This window comes from Oculina patagonica, chromosome 13 (assembly GCF_052425735.1).
Source record: "Oculina patagonica isolate OP01 chromosome 13, crgOcupat, whole genome shotgun sequence".
In the NCBI taxonomy this organism is placed as follows: Eukaryota; Metazoa; Cnidaria; class Anthozoa; order Scleractinia; family Oculinidae; genus Oculina; species Oculina patagonica.
In genome coordinates, this window is record NC_135770.1 from 3,914,696 (window position 1) to 3,930,303 (window position 15,608).

The 15,608-nt window shown below is 39.3% G+C and overlaps 1 protein-coding gene across 1 annotated transcript; it reads right to left on the reverse strand.

Moving 5' to 3' along the window:
* Positions 1–1,118: 1,118 nt before the first annotated feature.
* On the reverse strand, positions 1,119–6,747 carry LOC144635895 (uncharacterized). The gene is made up of 4 exons (XM_078495007.1): positions 5,770–6,747; positions 3,583–4,075; positions 2,923–3,119; positions 1,119–2,446 (listed from the first exon to the last, which is right to left on the reverse strand). Exons 1-4 carry the CDS (start codon positions 6,624–6,626, stop codon positions 1,675–1,677), a joined length of 2,319 nt encoding a protein of 772 aa, XP_078351133.1. The 5' UTR covers positions 6,627–6,747; the 3' UTR covers positions 1,119–1,674.
* Positions 6,748–15,608: the final 8,861 nt, after the last annotated feature.

Consider the following 15,608-nt stretch of genomic DNA (forward strand, 5'->3'; position numbering starts at 1 on the left):
GTGAACTCAGTAAAATAAAAAAGGAACGACAACAGAAACCACCACTTCGACTGCGAACCATGTTGAACATTTTTCGCGCCTCACTTCATGTAATTTCTCTGTTTTTTTCTCGTTCACCGCAACCAATCAGAGAGCGTAAAACGTTAGTGACGTAGGAAAACTCAGTTTTTCCCCGCAACCGGCTTCTGATTGGCTAATTTAAATTTTGCTGGCGCGTACCGTATGGCAGGATTTAAATAGGAGATTTTTTAGGGTATTAAAATCACACTAAAGTGCCTTGGCGCGGCCTTGGCAATTTAGGGGTAATTTGACTAGGGATTTTTTGGGCGTTTTTTTTTTTTGTCCAGGGATTTTTTGGGTAATGTCGGGAGACAGGGATATTTTTGGGTTCCATTCGATCATCCCCGTCACTTTGATCCCGGAGTTCCCCCCCCCCCCCTGGGTGACCGGTTCGTGCAAAGGCCTAATGTCAGCAATTTATCTTTCTGTTGGATTGTCGCAAGAGCCCTATTTTATCGTTTCCTCTTTTGAATTCTTTAATTTTTCTTGAACAATAAGGTATATTACCATATTTCCAAGTGGGTCTCTGCGTTACATCCTTGTAGCGATCTGGGGTGCGTAGTTTGCATCACATGTAAGTCTGTCTATATTACTACTGAGTTCAACCTTGATTTTTTTTTTTCTTTGAAAAAAACACTCCGCGATATTGCGATTCAAAACAAGGTGAATATTTTGATTGAGATGGTAAAGGGATCATCAATTAATTAACGAAATGAACCAAACCAAATACCAAATGGGAGAAACAAAAGCTGGCTTTAATAAATACTTATAAATACGAATAATTTATAATGAACTTATAAATAATTCAACTGGTCTTACAATGAGCTGACAAAATGGCCAAAAAAATAGCGATAATTTTTTTTTTTTTTGTAGTGAGCCTATAAAATAAACTTATATACCGGTAAATAAGAATAGCTTTTTCTTATTAAGAAGGCATGTTGGCCAAGTAAATAATACTGTGAAGAAGAAATCAATTCCGCCCATACTATTTACATGGAAGTTAACTTCCAGTATCCTTAACTGAGCTGACGCAGCTACCCTCGTATTTCGCACTGTTTTGCGGATATTTAAGTGGTAAATAATTTACGTTCGTTTGAACGAAGTGAATTAGAACGTAAACTAGTTTGCATGAGCCATTTTCACCTGCGATATTGTATCTTTTTGTCGCGTATAAGCAATCTTGCATGCTACAGTGAAAACAGCCCATCAAACTATTGTCAAATGTCGTGAACTTGCCTTTCCTTACTGACAACCTTCTTGTGTAAATTTTAGATGTTTTCTTTTCATTTTTCAAACAAATTTCTACACTTTCAGAAAAGTATAAGGGCGGTCACGCTTTATCGATCAGGCGATGTTGTCTCAAATCTATTAGACTGAAGATAAAGGCAGTTATGTTCCTAAAAGGTTAATGGCCATGTTCCATTGTTCCCTAGGACCCCTGGGAGAGCCTCAGAAGAGACTACGCCTTTTTCTCGAGCTACCTGCCTACCTTGCACATCGACTAGATGAAACTATATTTACTAAATAGATTGGATATATTATTTATATTTTATAGATTATAATTCGTTACGAAGAAAGAAGTCAAGAATCGCCAACAAAGTGCGACCTAGCCCCTTACACGTTCGTCTCAAGTGTCGATTGATTCCTTAAAAAGTCCACTACATCAGCTTCAGTACAAGCCGCGTACCCTTCACGATGATATGTACTGAAGGTGTCAGGAGTGAAGAACTGATTAGCTGTGATGTGATGAGGAAAACCTCCGAAGAGAAATGTAGACAAGGATTGGCAGCTGTTTCCATGGCAACACAGACAACAGCACCCTGTTAGTCTGTCAGCTTCGTGTTTGGCAACCTCAGGGCCTTTTCCCCAATTCTTATGGTCGAGGTCTCCAAGTTCGGCATCAAAAGCGTCCCATGTTTTGGGTTCTTCGTTGACTTCTCGCTTTAGTGGCATGCCCTCAGATGGGTGTCTGGGTGCAACAAAGATAATTTCTCCTTCGCCTGTTTTGTTATCTTCCTCGTCATAGTAATGGACTTTGAACCTGTAGTTCCTTGGTCTGTGTTGTGAGTTCATTTTCAAAAAGTTCGCTCTGATATCTTCATTAACGTCTCTGCCGTCCATCCCTACAAACGAGCAGTGCAGTTTTTCCCTGGCCATCTTGATAGCGTTGAGTAACGCATCGGCATAGTTATCATCACCAGGGTTGCAGGAGCCATCAAATATGACAATTTTTTCTAGCTTTTTGTCAAGCAGTGGAAGCAAAGCCAAGTTCTCGAAATGTCCTCCATCGCTAAGTCTCAGTACTGGCGGTGGATCCATACCAACGTTGTAAATGTTGAAAAATCCACGGAGAAAGCGAACAAAGAAAATGCGAGTTGAGCACCATCTAAAATAGAAAACAGACAAACCAACGCGTTATGCTAATATGACTTCTAATATATCTAGACCAGATGGCATAATGGCAGTCGTACTTAATTCACGACTATTAGGTTGATTGATGATGACGAAAAACATTAACGACGATGCTGGCGGTCGTCGTCGTGTCGATGGTACTTTTTTGTTTTTTTGGGTAGTGGCGGTGAGGGTATTGGTGCATGATGGGGAGGTTGCGAGTACTGTTGCCAGTAATGGTATAGCGATGCCGATGGTTGTATGTTGGGTTTATTTGTTAGTGATTACTTTTTATGGTTGTAGCTAGTGGTTTGTACTGATGATAGTGATGGTGATTGTGAGATTAGTAGTGGAAATGACGGTGACGGCGGTGGTGATGGTTATAGCGAGGTGAAGTTGGTTGCAGCATTTTTAAGGTTTCTGATGCATGGTTATAATAGTACTAATGATGCACAAATTCAGAAAATGTACCTGACAAAGCGTTCCATTTTTCCTGGTTGGATCGATCCAGTATTAAGCACTGCTAAACTGGCTAACAGCACAGCAACCGCCATGTGGAGGAGCACTAAGTAGGCCACCCATTCTTTGTTGTTTCCCAACCAGTAGGCAAATGGCAGTGCAATAAGAGGAAGAATACACGCGATTTCAACCAGGATTGGTATGACGTACTGGAAAAGAACAAAATGCAGAACGGTTAGAAGGTAAGTGCACTTCATTTTTTAAAGACATCATCTGTCACTGAGCAATAATTACATTAAACGAAGATTTTTCTAGCTTGTTTAGGTGTTACTACAACTGTTACTGCTACTGCAACTGTTACTAGTACTGCTAATGTACTGCTGCCACTGGCAGTGGCAGTGGCAGTGGCAGTGGCACTGCCACTCCACTCCCTTTCCCCCCCCCCCCCCCCTGCTACTGCCACTGCTACTGCTACTGCTACTGCCACTGCCACTGCCACTGCAACCTGTCACTTACACTTCCACTACCACTACTACTGCTACTACTGCTTGCTGCTATTGCTATTGCTACTGCTAATGCTGCTAAAGTTCGCTGCTGCTGCCGCTGCGTTTGCTATTGCTGCTGGTGACAAAGACAAGTACATAACAAAAGAGACAAGTGAGGATCACATACTTTCTTTGGCCAGCTCTTTTTTGCCTCTAGACACTGATCACACACCATCTCATCTCCCATTTGAATTCCCAGCAAAGCAAACAGATCCAGTATCATATCTAGGCGACTCTGATAGCCTCCCATTTCAAAGCTTACAGCTGCCCCGGATATCGCCATAGCCGCGGACAACCTCAGGTGGTGTGGATGAAACCGAGCTGTGAAATCAGATGACGTCATTCCTCCACTTTCCACATCACTGCCAATGAGTTTGACTCCTTCAGATGAGAATGCCATTAGTTGATAGCTTGATTTGGCTTCACTGCTAGTCTGCCAATCGTTAACTGTTATGTTACTAATAAATGTGGGTGAAATGTCTGCGAGATCTTGGAGTGTCAGTTCCTCGTTATCTTCAGAGGCCCTATCGAAGTCTTTATTGGAGCCCACGCACCAGGGAAAGACATCTTCGCATCGGAATGTTGCTCCATGCATGAAGAATGCGTTAGAAAGGCGATACCTGGAGAGAAGAAACAATATTTCTACTTCAAAAACCGAACTAAAACCCTGTGGACAACTACTCCTTACAATTGCAGCGTTTTGGGCCATTTTTTGATCACTTATAGAGGTGATCTAAGCAAATTTATTGGGGGGATCAGGAGAAAGGGTCTTGAGTTTGCCGACGCGTTTCGTTCGTCTTAGTTTATATTTTAAACACTTTACTTTTTGTCATCATCGTAGATCCAAACGAAAACATGAACTACAAATAATAAATGTTACATGTTTTGTGGTTAAAGGGGGGTACCCTTACCAAATACGGTCATGACTATTAAAAGTTAAGGCAACCTCCAATAGAACAACGGCCAAAAACTAAACCCAGGATACTAAGGGAGCCCAAGATGTGACGGTTGGAAATCATCCATAGTAGCCATTACCTCTATAAGAGATCAAAAATGGCCCAAAACGCTGCAATTGTAAGGAGTATTATTTGGTAAGTCACGTGACCAGAACCCAAAAATCCTTAATACTCGCACAGCTTACATCTTTCTCTGATGAAACAAAAACCAAAGGGTGGAGAGCATTCAGATGCAAAAATGGTAGCATGGCTTTTTCATTAACGCGAATCTTAACAAATCCATCCTACAGAGAAAAATGTAAGCTGTGTGAGTTTTTAGGGTTTTTGTGTTCTGGTCACGTGACAGACCAGATATGGTCATCACTTTCGAAAATGTAGCCTGAATTTTTAGTCATCCCTGTGTGGTCGCCTACTCCCCAGAAGGGACGTCTGAACACATCTGGCCCTGATGCCGTCCGGTGACGTCACTACACTTTGGTTTAAATTCATGAGGAAAAGTTTATGTCAAGGCCATGAAATTGTGAAAGAAAAATCGCTTCAATAAAGAATTACAGGGTATAAAATTGTTTTAATAGTAAACTATTGAAAACTTGAGACAAATTAATGAGATTTTAATCGACTGCAGGCTATATTTTTTACGAAACCGATTAAATCTGAACTGATTTGCTTTATCTAGCGATCAAAATATAATATGTTACGCAGCGGAAAAATACAACACACTCGTGAGTACTTAAATGAATCAATTTAGACGGTTACAGAGGCACCAAGAAACGGAATTCAATACAAAAATATCTTACTTGATCGTGGGCACTGAGTTCAGAAATCACTGACTCATCGAGGCTGCAGGACATAAGCGTCGAGCGGCTTTGTTGACAAAACAAGAATACGTATAAATTCGGCAAAACACTGCATGTCGAAGCGACGAATGCCGCCAACTTAAAACCTACCGATTTCCATTACTATTCTTCAATCGTAGGTAAACTAATAAAGTAATAATCTCAAGGTAAATGACTAATAAATTCATTTCTGGGAGGGAGAACTCTTTCGAACTGTTTCCAAACGTTTTCAAATTACAATCCTCGCGCGGTTAAATTCAGTCATAATTTCACATAATTATGTAAATAATTTTTAAATCAACCAATCAAAATCACTACCCGGTTTTCAGGTAGTGACGTCACCGGACGGCATTAGGGCCAGATGTGTTCAGGCGTCCCTTCTGGGGAGTAGGCGACCACAGAGGGATGTCTTGAAATTCAGGCTACCGAAAATAGAACAAACATGGCCAAAAACTAAACCAAGGTTACTAAGGGAGCCCAAGAATTCCTATCAATTGCAAATAAAAAAAAATGGGTACAAACCTGTAGTAGGCGTTGAACAGCGATTGGTGGAGGGATCCCAGAAATGAAAACAAGATGAAAGCCAAAGCACACCCCATCAATACTGGATAGAAGACCTCATCAGAGTATGGCACTTTGTGCATCAACTTTGTCTTGAAGACTTTCCAGCTCAAAACATACGTATAGACATAAAAGCTGAAGAACAGGGCTGCACTTTTACGAATAACGGGAAAGAAGAATGGAAACACGATCAAGGCAAAGAAAATAAGAAATTGGATCCAGGTTTGGGAAGGCCATATTATGGTGTGCCCAACCCAAGGAAATAATGTAAACACCAACACCAATCCACTGAGTGTTGAGAGTAAACTGAAAGGACCTCTGTACTTGATGAGACGGGAACACCTTGAAAGGAAAAAGAACAACAGGGAGGCTCCTGCTGTAATTGTAAAGAGGAGCACTCGTCTGACAGGGGGCTGGCAGCCATCGTAGAGTTCCATCATCAGCATTGAAGACCAGGCATCCTGTTGGACACCAGGTGGGCAAATAGGGCTCTGGCGCAAGATTTTACCAAAGAGAAAATCTACAGCCACAGCTACAGGAAGTGCGTAGGGTAGCCACAGCAAACATGGAAAAACGAATACAATAAAGAGCAAGAGACAAAGAAGCACTAATGAGTGAAAAATCCCCCAACAGGGTCTTTGCCAGTTGCACATGTACCCAGCGTTCTCTCGCATCTTTTCAAAGAACTTCTTATGCCATTTCTTGCGGTTGTCTTTGTTGGCTGCTTGGCGGTATTCCCAATCCATGAAAGCCGCACCAGTGTAGCCTCCCCCGGAAACACAGCTCAAATATTCCAGAGGGACGTCATCTTGTAACATTTTACGTAGTGCACCAGAGCAAAAGGCGGCTGATCGAATGCCTCCCCCGGAAAATGCTATACCGGTGGTCTTCCTTGTGTTTCTAGAGGTAGGCTCACTTTGTTGCACTGTTGATTGAAGATGCTTTCTTTTGTCAGATATTGTTGGTAAAATGCCATTTGTCATGCCAGGACTGGTTGTCTTTACATGTGGTACCTCAGGCGAGTGGGGAGCAACAATGATCTCCTCGGGGTCTGCTTGAGTACGTAACTTATCTACCATCTCTGAAAACAGATAATAATGTTATTCTCTAAATATTTAATTCTGACTCGTCTATCTGGTTGTATAAATTCCTAATCTTCGCACTGAGGAAACCAATTTAAGTTGCAATTCACGATCACTGATCAAGAATGTCAAAAACCCAGAAAACCTGCCAAATACTTATTTTCCGTCTCTTTAAAATCTACTGTAATTATTGGTTTTGACCTTATACCTAGGGTTTATTATGGTTTACACCGCCATTAAGCGGCCGCTTAACTCTGCGGGATGTAACTGTTTTCAAGTCTACGCAATAACTAAACTTCGTGTCAGAACTGTTTCTGACACGAGTCCGCCATGACTTGCTTAAAAAACTGGCAACCGTACAGGCGTTTTCTGAAGTCAATTCGCGCTTTGGGTAATGTTATCGTGTAAATCCCCTTGCTGGGAGAATACTCACCCCTCCAGAAATGTATTGTAAATGCGGTAAATCCTACGAGACAATACAGTCTATCCCTTTTCAGCTGAGATATTGTTCATGTGAATTTTACAAAGCAGTGTACAGGACTTGGTATATGTTACTAAGTCTTTCCTGTCGTGCATTGCCGACGTAAAACGTATACGTAGTAACTTAAATGTTTCAATCAAACGCGTTCCCGCGATTTCCGTTTTACAGGCCGTTTTCCGTTCTCTGCGGGACTATGATATTACTGTTGACGTTGTGAAAATTACTTTCTTAAGAGTTTTAATTTGGCCACCTGCGCTGTGTTACTGGCAGTTTGCCTCGCAATTCTGGCTACTAAACTCGCCGCCTTCCTCGTTGTCACTCATTACTTTTTCGCTGCAGCCAATCAAAACACTGAAAACTCTTGCGTATATTGATTCTCGATCACTTGCAGTTTATATTAGAGCGGCGTGACTTACGGCCTGATACTAAAGTTTTGAATAAGCACAAATATATATAATTCACTCCAAAAATCCTGTCCTTTTTATACAGAAATCGCGCACGGCGAGAGTCGAAAACTTGACACAAAAGTTAAGCAGAAACAATTCAGCCTGTTGCCTTCTTTATCACGTAGCTCTCAGTGCAGTATTTAGTTTTTTGTGGCATTAGTTGTATCACTACTAACGTGAAGGTAAATACTGATCAGCATCACAATACAGGCAGCAAAATAACGTAAACAGAAGAGATCATTTGATATTCTTCCCACATCCTGGCTAAGCGTGGGCGAAATAATTATTCAATTCTTGTTTCGAGTTTGGAGCCGGAAGTAGCTGCTGCTTGTGACGCATTTCGTGGAAAAACCACAAAAAAGAAGAATAATGGAACCCAAAAAGATCGTGATAATCGAATATAGTACAAAAATTAGCATACCGTATGTGACAGACTATTTTGGGCATGGAACTTCAAGTTTACGTGTAAAGCTGGCCAAGAAAAATCCGTCTTTTTAAATCATATCATGTCTTAACATAAGAGTATTACACAAGTTTCAAACAAGTTTATACTCAAGGCCAAGGTCAAGGCCAAAAATACGTCATTAAAATGTATCTTATCTGCACAATCAAATGTATCATTTTTGTTTGTACATGTAACAATAAAAAGAGAATGACTAATGGAGTACAAAATATATCTTTCTCACTGATTTGATTTGATATGATTTGGAAACGTGTCGGTTGCCGTGATTTAGTATATCTATCATGTAAAGCAATTTTCTGACATGCTTAGTTAGAGAAAAATCTTCTACAATTAAGTACTTTATGACAAAACTGGAAACACTGGATTTTGAAACTGGATTTTGGAAAATGTGTTGTAAAGGCCAAGTTCAACAAACGGGTGTCCTAAATCTGTTGATGGCCCCAAGTGAAGTACTCCCTAAGGTACAACGAAATTCTACAACAAATTTAGATGAGCAAAATCGTAAACGAAAACACAGCCTTATTTTCTCGAATCACCTAGAATATAGCACTTTTTATTTCATATGTATCCTCTCTTGTTGATGCATAAAATGCATCACGAAAAACGTAAAATGCTGACTCGTGACAAAAGCTGTGATTCGCGAATTACGCCGATTTATGTCTAACTTCTCTTACAACTATTTCTTGATTATTTCTTGTCCAATGTCGAACAGGACTCGGAATTTGACGACCGCATAAATTTACGAAACACTTTTTTTAATTCGTAAACTAATTCCTTTTCTTGTGCTTCAAGAATTATTCTCGCTGTAAGACGTGAATTAAGGCATGTTCCGGAGTGGGGGTGGCAACTGGCCAGCAGCCCGCTTTATTAAATTTCTGATAGAAAAGGCTGCGACGTTCGTAGATCAATCTGGTCATTTACATAGCACTGAACTTATGCACAAATCTATATGCATTTACAATTTAAGCAGCGTTACAGTATATTCCTTCCGTCGCTTGGTTACGTCAGATGAAAGCAATCTAAATTATTTCTTTTCATTACAATTAATTAAAACGGCTCAAATCTTTGGGACGAATTTCAAACTTGGGATCTGGAGCAGTTGGAATCACTTCACAAGGCCGCGTTTCCAGAAACAGAAAATGAAACAAAACATGAATATTCTTACGATCAATTTTGTGCTAATTTGCTAAGTGCTGAGCCATGCACTTCTTGTTTAATTTCACGACTTCAACACTACAGAAACGTTAAAAATTGCTGGCTGCCTGCGATTCCTGCGCTAGTTCGAGCCCGGCTGGATTTTCTCTTCACACTTTCATTCAAGATCAGTGGTCTTGATATCGCAGTTTCAAAAAACGAAACCATTAATGTTGATTGTTTCTCAGGGGCTGGCGCGTGCCTCAATATTGATTTCGCTCGAGGACAGACACGACTTTGTTCGGTTCCGAGTTAGGGAGGCAAGCGGGAAAGCGGGCAAGTATACAAGCAGTGTATCCGATAAGTAGCGATTAAACTAAGTTGTTGTCAGTGTAACAACAACAATAAGCAAACCACACCATATTTTTGGCTTTGCCAGCTTAGGCCATCCCAATAAAATGTTTCGTTTCTCATCGCCCCGTCTCTTGTGATGGTGGGTCGGTCGGTCGGGAAAAAAAAAAGAATGAACACTTGAAGGGTTCAGGGTTCCAGAAAAGGCCGGGCTGCTAAGTAAGAAAGCCTGATTACAAAGTCAACTCGAAAACGTTCGTTTTTCTTTAACAGTATTTAAATAACGTAGTATCGATGTTTATTAAAGACAAAAACGTCACAATGACATCATACCAATTGTTGTTAATAAAACAAGATCGTGTGCTTGTAAATTGAAGTACTTGCTGCTTTGGATTTTTTTTTTTTTTTTTTACTTTTCGAAAAAAAATGGGTCAGTCAGGCGATGGGAAACGAAACATTTTATTGGGATGGCCTTATTGCCGAGTTCACTACACCGCTTGGTTTAAAATTCTGATCGAAAAGGCTGCGACATAGATCAGTCAGATTTTTTTACGTTACAGCAATGCACAAATCTATATACAATCTTAGCAGCGTTACAGCGCTTGTTTTCGAATCTTCAGAACGAATTACAGTTTAAACTTGGAATCTGGAACAGTTTATATAATCGCTTCATTGACAAGGCCGCATTTGCCGCGAAAAATGAAAAACGTCATTACTGTCATTGCATAATTCACTGAAGTAACAAGACGTGAATCTCTAATTAAAATTCTCAAACTCTAGCCTATAGAAACATCGAAAATTGCTGGTTGCCTGCGCTAGCTCGAACTAGGCCGATTTTCTCTTCACACTTTCAATTTATAAGATCAGTGGTCTTGATATTGCAGTTTCAATAAACGAAACCATTAATGTTGATTGTTTCCCGAGTACTGGTGTGTGCCTCAATATTGATTTCGCTCAACGGACAGACACGACTTTGTGCGGTTTTTATCTTTCTATAGCAACAATAATGTTGTCCCCAGGGCTTCACTTTATATTAATTCAGGATTTTAAACTCGGGTTTTTCGACTAGTAAAATTTGGCGCGATTTTACTAAACTTAGATGTAAAAAAATATTGATTTGAAATAGTTCATATACCCCCTTTCCAACATGATGCGTTTAAACTATACCAATTTGTTGAACGAAATAAAGATTGTTTTCCATTCACTTGTGCGACATCTTTAAAGCCTTCTTTCAATTTTCGACCCTGAATGATTCAAGATTCAACTTAAATGATCTATAGTCAACTTTTGGCGAGCATGAAGCAAAAATCACGCTTTACCCGGCCCCATTTCTACAACAACAAAAAATTAAGATTCGTCTAACCAATGAAAGGATAACATAACATCACTGAACCATACCTTATGTCTTCAGTTTCCAATAGCCAATACTGATGGACAAGTTTTCAGCTCTCTTGTTGTACTTGACTTTTTGTACCGATCCGATTCGAGTTGTATTTATAATAACTATTTTTTTGAACTTGGCGCACTTGACACTTTATCTAAACCGAGTTATGATCTAATCCGGCATAGGTATGTCCTATTTCACTTGACGTACCTCATTGACTCTTTGTCTAATCTGAGTAATGATCAAAACGGAACTAAAGATTTTCCTTCATAGCAAATATTCACTGCTAAAAAGCACGGCTCGGAGCTTGTGTGACACGCTAAACTGGTTTGGCAAACACCACAGCATATTTCATGCACCCGGCATTACACCTAAAAGCAGGGCTACCCGACGAAAAAAAACCCTCGGTTATAATCGCAAATTTATCACTAAAAGAAGGCTGATTCTGGAAGTAAAAATAAACAGGCATTATAGTTTAAAGAATGCTGTAAATTTTGTCTTTCTGTCGTTTTTGGCTGTTTTAGAACATTTAAGCTGCATTTCAGCGAGAGTTTGCTTTTGTTTGGTTTAAGAAAAGTGGTTATTATCCATCACTCGACAATCCCCGTCAGGGACGTTACCTTTTTGCGGTTGTTGACATTTTCAAGTGGGTTTTTTTGGCAAGTGTAAAGGCTCTCCAACAAAAGTTACATGTGATTGATTGGACTGATGTGTTGCATCATGCTTATTTCGTAAGCACGTTTTCCGTTGTCACGTAACGCGTGCTGGAGTCATCGGCCAGTATGAATTTATGGTCCACGAGCTCCAAACCACTCAGGCTACTTATGAGATCGGTTCATTAGATCGCGTGTAAGTTTAACGAAGGAGAATATTGATAACCCATTTATACGTGTGCTAGCCAGGTCGAGGAAATAGCTTACACTCACGTTCCATTCAGGAAGTACGCGGTGACGTCAGTTGAATTCACGCGCGCATCATGATCACTTTTGAAGGAAGTGACAAATTTCGCGAAGGATAATGGTACCGCAAAGTTTACAAATCACTACATCGCTTATGCACGAATAAATAATATTAACATGTTATTTTACATCATTTCACGCCGTTTCTAAGGATCGTACTTAAGTGGGTTTTGCGGAAAAATCAGTGATTTTTCCGCAAAACCCACTTACATACGTGACGCGTGACGCGTTTAAAGCGTTTGGACGGTTTTATACGGTCACGTTTTAGAGTGGTCATCTCTATTTCCGCTTTCGCGTTAATTACGTTCGTTGGCTGAAAAAAGTTGAACCGCTAATGCAAACCGTCCAAACATTTTCTCTCCACATGTAAAGCCAGTAAAATTCATACCCGTTATCAAAGAACTTCAAACAACACGACATTGAAAATCCAGCGTTATTGGACAGTACCCCAATGATGGCTTTTCAGTATTGGACAGTTGAATTTGAAAGGGTTCATTTCTTCCCTTTAAATTGGTTCCTCTTCGTTCTTTAAATGGGTTCCTTTTCTTCCTTTGAATGGGTTCATTTTTTGCTTCTCGAAAACTACTCTTTTTATTCTAAAAGAATATATTTTATAAGTACTCGAGCCTGAAATTTGCGAAATTGTTAGAATACTTAAAGAATAAACCCGAGGCTGAGAATTTAAAAAGGATACAATTTTGTGTGTAGAAAATTTGTAAATATAATGCAAATATATGTTTTCAACTAAGCAGTATAAAATTTTTCCTTTATGTAAATGTCGAAACTAGCCAAAAAAAAAAACACAAAAAAAGCAGCGCTAGCAGTATGTTCGATGCTAATAACATTTCTGCAAGAAGTTTGTTATCACACTCGTGCTGTCGCAAGTCAAACTCTCGCTCCGCAGTCGTAAGCATGACGTTTACGGCAAACGGCAAAAATTATTTTGATCCTGTTCGCTTTTTCTTTAGCACTTAAATAAAGCCAGTCGAAAAATATGAAAAAAAAATCCCTTAAGGTCGCGCAGGACCCTTGCTCATTAATATATTCATTAGCCAAATTTCTTGTTGGAGTGCTATCTTGTAAAGCTTCAATTCACTACATTTTGAATATCGATTCCTCTAAAATTTAATAAGGATACTCAGGGATGATGGAATTTCATCAAGATTGTCCTTTTACTGAGAGATGACCGTTGTCTGTGATGTTTCAAGCCCTTAAAAAGTTTAACTGAAGATAATGCGATTTTGTGTCCGAGTTTTTAGCTAGCACAGCGCACCAAATGCTTATATAGCCTAGTGATAAATCGTAACTTCTTTTGTGCTCCCACTAGAACGAAATTTTCGATTTCAAAAACTGCTACAAGTTAATGGCTTCTAAGAGAGTAAAAATGTGAAATCTAAACTTTGAAACATGCTATCTTCATTTTGAGAAGGAAATTTAAAAATTCGCTCTAGCCAGAGCACAATAGAGTACACCAAGTTTATGTTCCTCGCGAATCAACTCTTGAAATTCTATATCGGCGGAGAAAACTTGGACACAAAATTGCAGGATTTTCCGCTTCCCAAGACCTTCCGAGTCAATGTTTACAACAACGTGTGATATATTCAAAGCTGTGAATCTAATTATGATAATTTCCTACGTTCCAGCGCACGTGGCACAAAGCTGAGAACAATTACTAGTAATAACTTGTACAAAAGAGTTTAAAAACAAATTTTCTCATAAATATTTCGTTTGTTGTCGGCTTGAGTCGTCCTTCAGTTCGTGCATGTTGTACTCTTTAAATAAATACATACTAATGATTGCAAGGGTCCTGCGCGACCTTAATCACAGTAAATGCAAACAATTTCCCTAAATTGTACAAACAGCTAAAATCAGACACCAAATTATAGTTCGATTTTTGCGCGAGCTAGCATAACTAAATCCAAACCAAATTTTAGCGGTAATCACCCCTTAAAAAAGTAAACGTTTAGCTACCTCATTTGTATATTTCGCTGACTCTGCGGCTCAAAATGACGAATTTGAGCTACTTGAAGGGTTTTCTAACACATTATAATTCAAAGATAAGCTTGGAAGCTAAAAGTGAGGGGATTTCATTTTTGGAGCTTTTAGTTATTAGATTATCAATGGTCGTGCTCCAAAAGATCTAATATAAGAAACATGTTTATTTACGTTTGTACAGAGCTTGTTGCCGTTTAATACAGCACTACAGTTACAATCTTGGATACAATGTATGTAAAGCTTTTACAAAAGTAGCAAGTAATACAAACGTCTAAATAAACTTACAACCACAGTCAACAAAAACTACCTCAAATAAGTGAGTTGCAATTTTTAAATATATAGGTATTGCAATCTGTTTAATTGCTAGTAAATTACTTAGAAATAGAACAGTTTTCAATCGAGTGTCGTAAAACCAAAACCAAAGTAATTACTCTGGCCAATCACAAAGGACACAGACAATCCAGTTAACCAATCAAAACTCGAAGCAAATACATGTAGCTGGCACGAAGCGCGGGAAAACGTGCGCGAGCTAGTCACGATTGGTTTTGGTTTTAATTCTGATTGGTCGAGAAAGTGGCGCGAGATTTTTAAACCAATCACTGAGCGTAGTAATGCAAAACCAAAGCAAACGCAAATTACTTTCGACACTCAAGTGAAAACCGCTCTATCACGACTACTTGATACCACTTCTTTTACTGGAACACATCAATATTAAAATTATTACACCTAAAACACTAAGGCTCGGTTTAAGTAAAGTAGGTTATTGTACAGTCAATGGGTACATGTTATAACGCAAATGGACACCAAAATTTAACTACTTGCCGTTAAAATGTTTGTTTAAAGGGACTGTATCACGGCTGAGTTAGGTTCATTTTATTAGGTTTTGCCAACTACTTGCTATGAAACTTGACGTTTGCAAAGAAATTACTTTTATGGATCTAAATGTCAATACCATAGCTTCACTGCAACCAAATGTGTTTCCGGGGCGTTATAATATTACGATACAAGCAAACGAGATTAACTTTGAAAACTGTCTAGCCCAACAATGTTTCATAAACCCATCTCGCAATCCGTTTCAATCTTCGCCACTTTTGGCCATCCGTATCTTCCTTTGTACGTATTTGCTGCATTATTGAAATGTCCCTTCACTGTTTTAAGAGGTTATTTTCATATTTCAGCGAATTTGATGGTCTTTTTCCATACCTAAATTTAATTTGTAGAAACTCAGGTGTGTTCTAATGGAAATCCGCGAATCTGATTGGTTCTCCCACTGATTTCTATTCGCCGATAGAAAACAGTCGCGCGCGCGAGTAGCTCTTTAAGCGGTAAATTTTCTTGATTTTTGTCTTTAAAGTGCACAATATTGTAGGTTTTGGACTGCAATCCTTTAGCGTTTCAACTAAAACAATTAGACAACTCGCCCTCGTTTTCTATGAGCGATAGTCAACTCGGCTGCGCCTCGTTGACTATTTGCTCTTAGTAGAAACTCAGCTGTGTTCTATTGG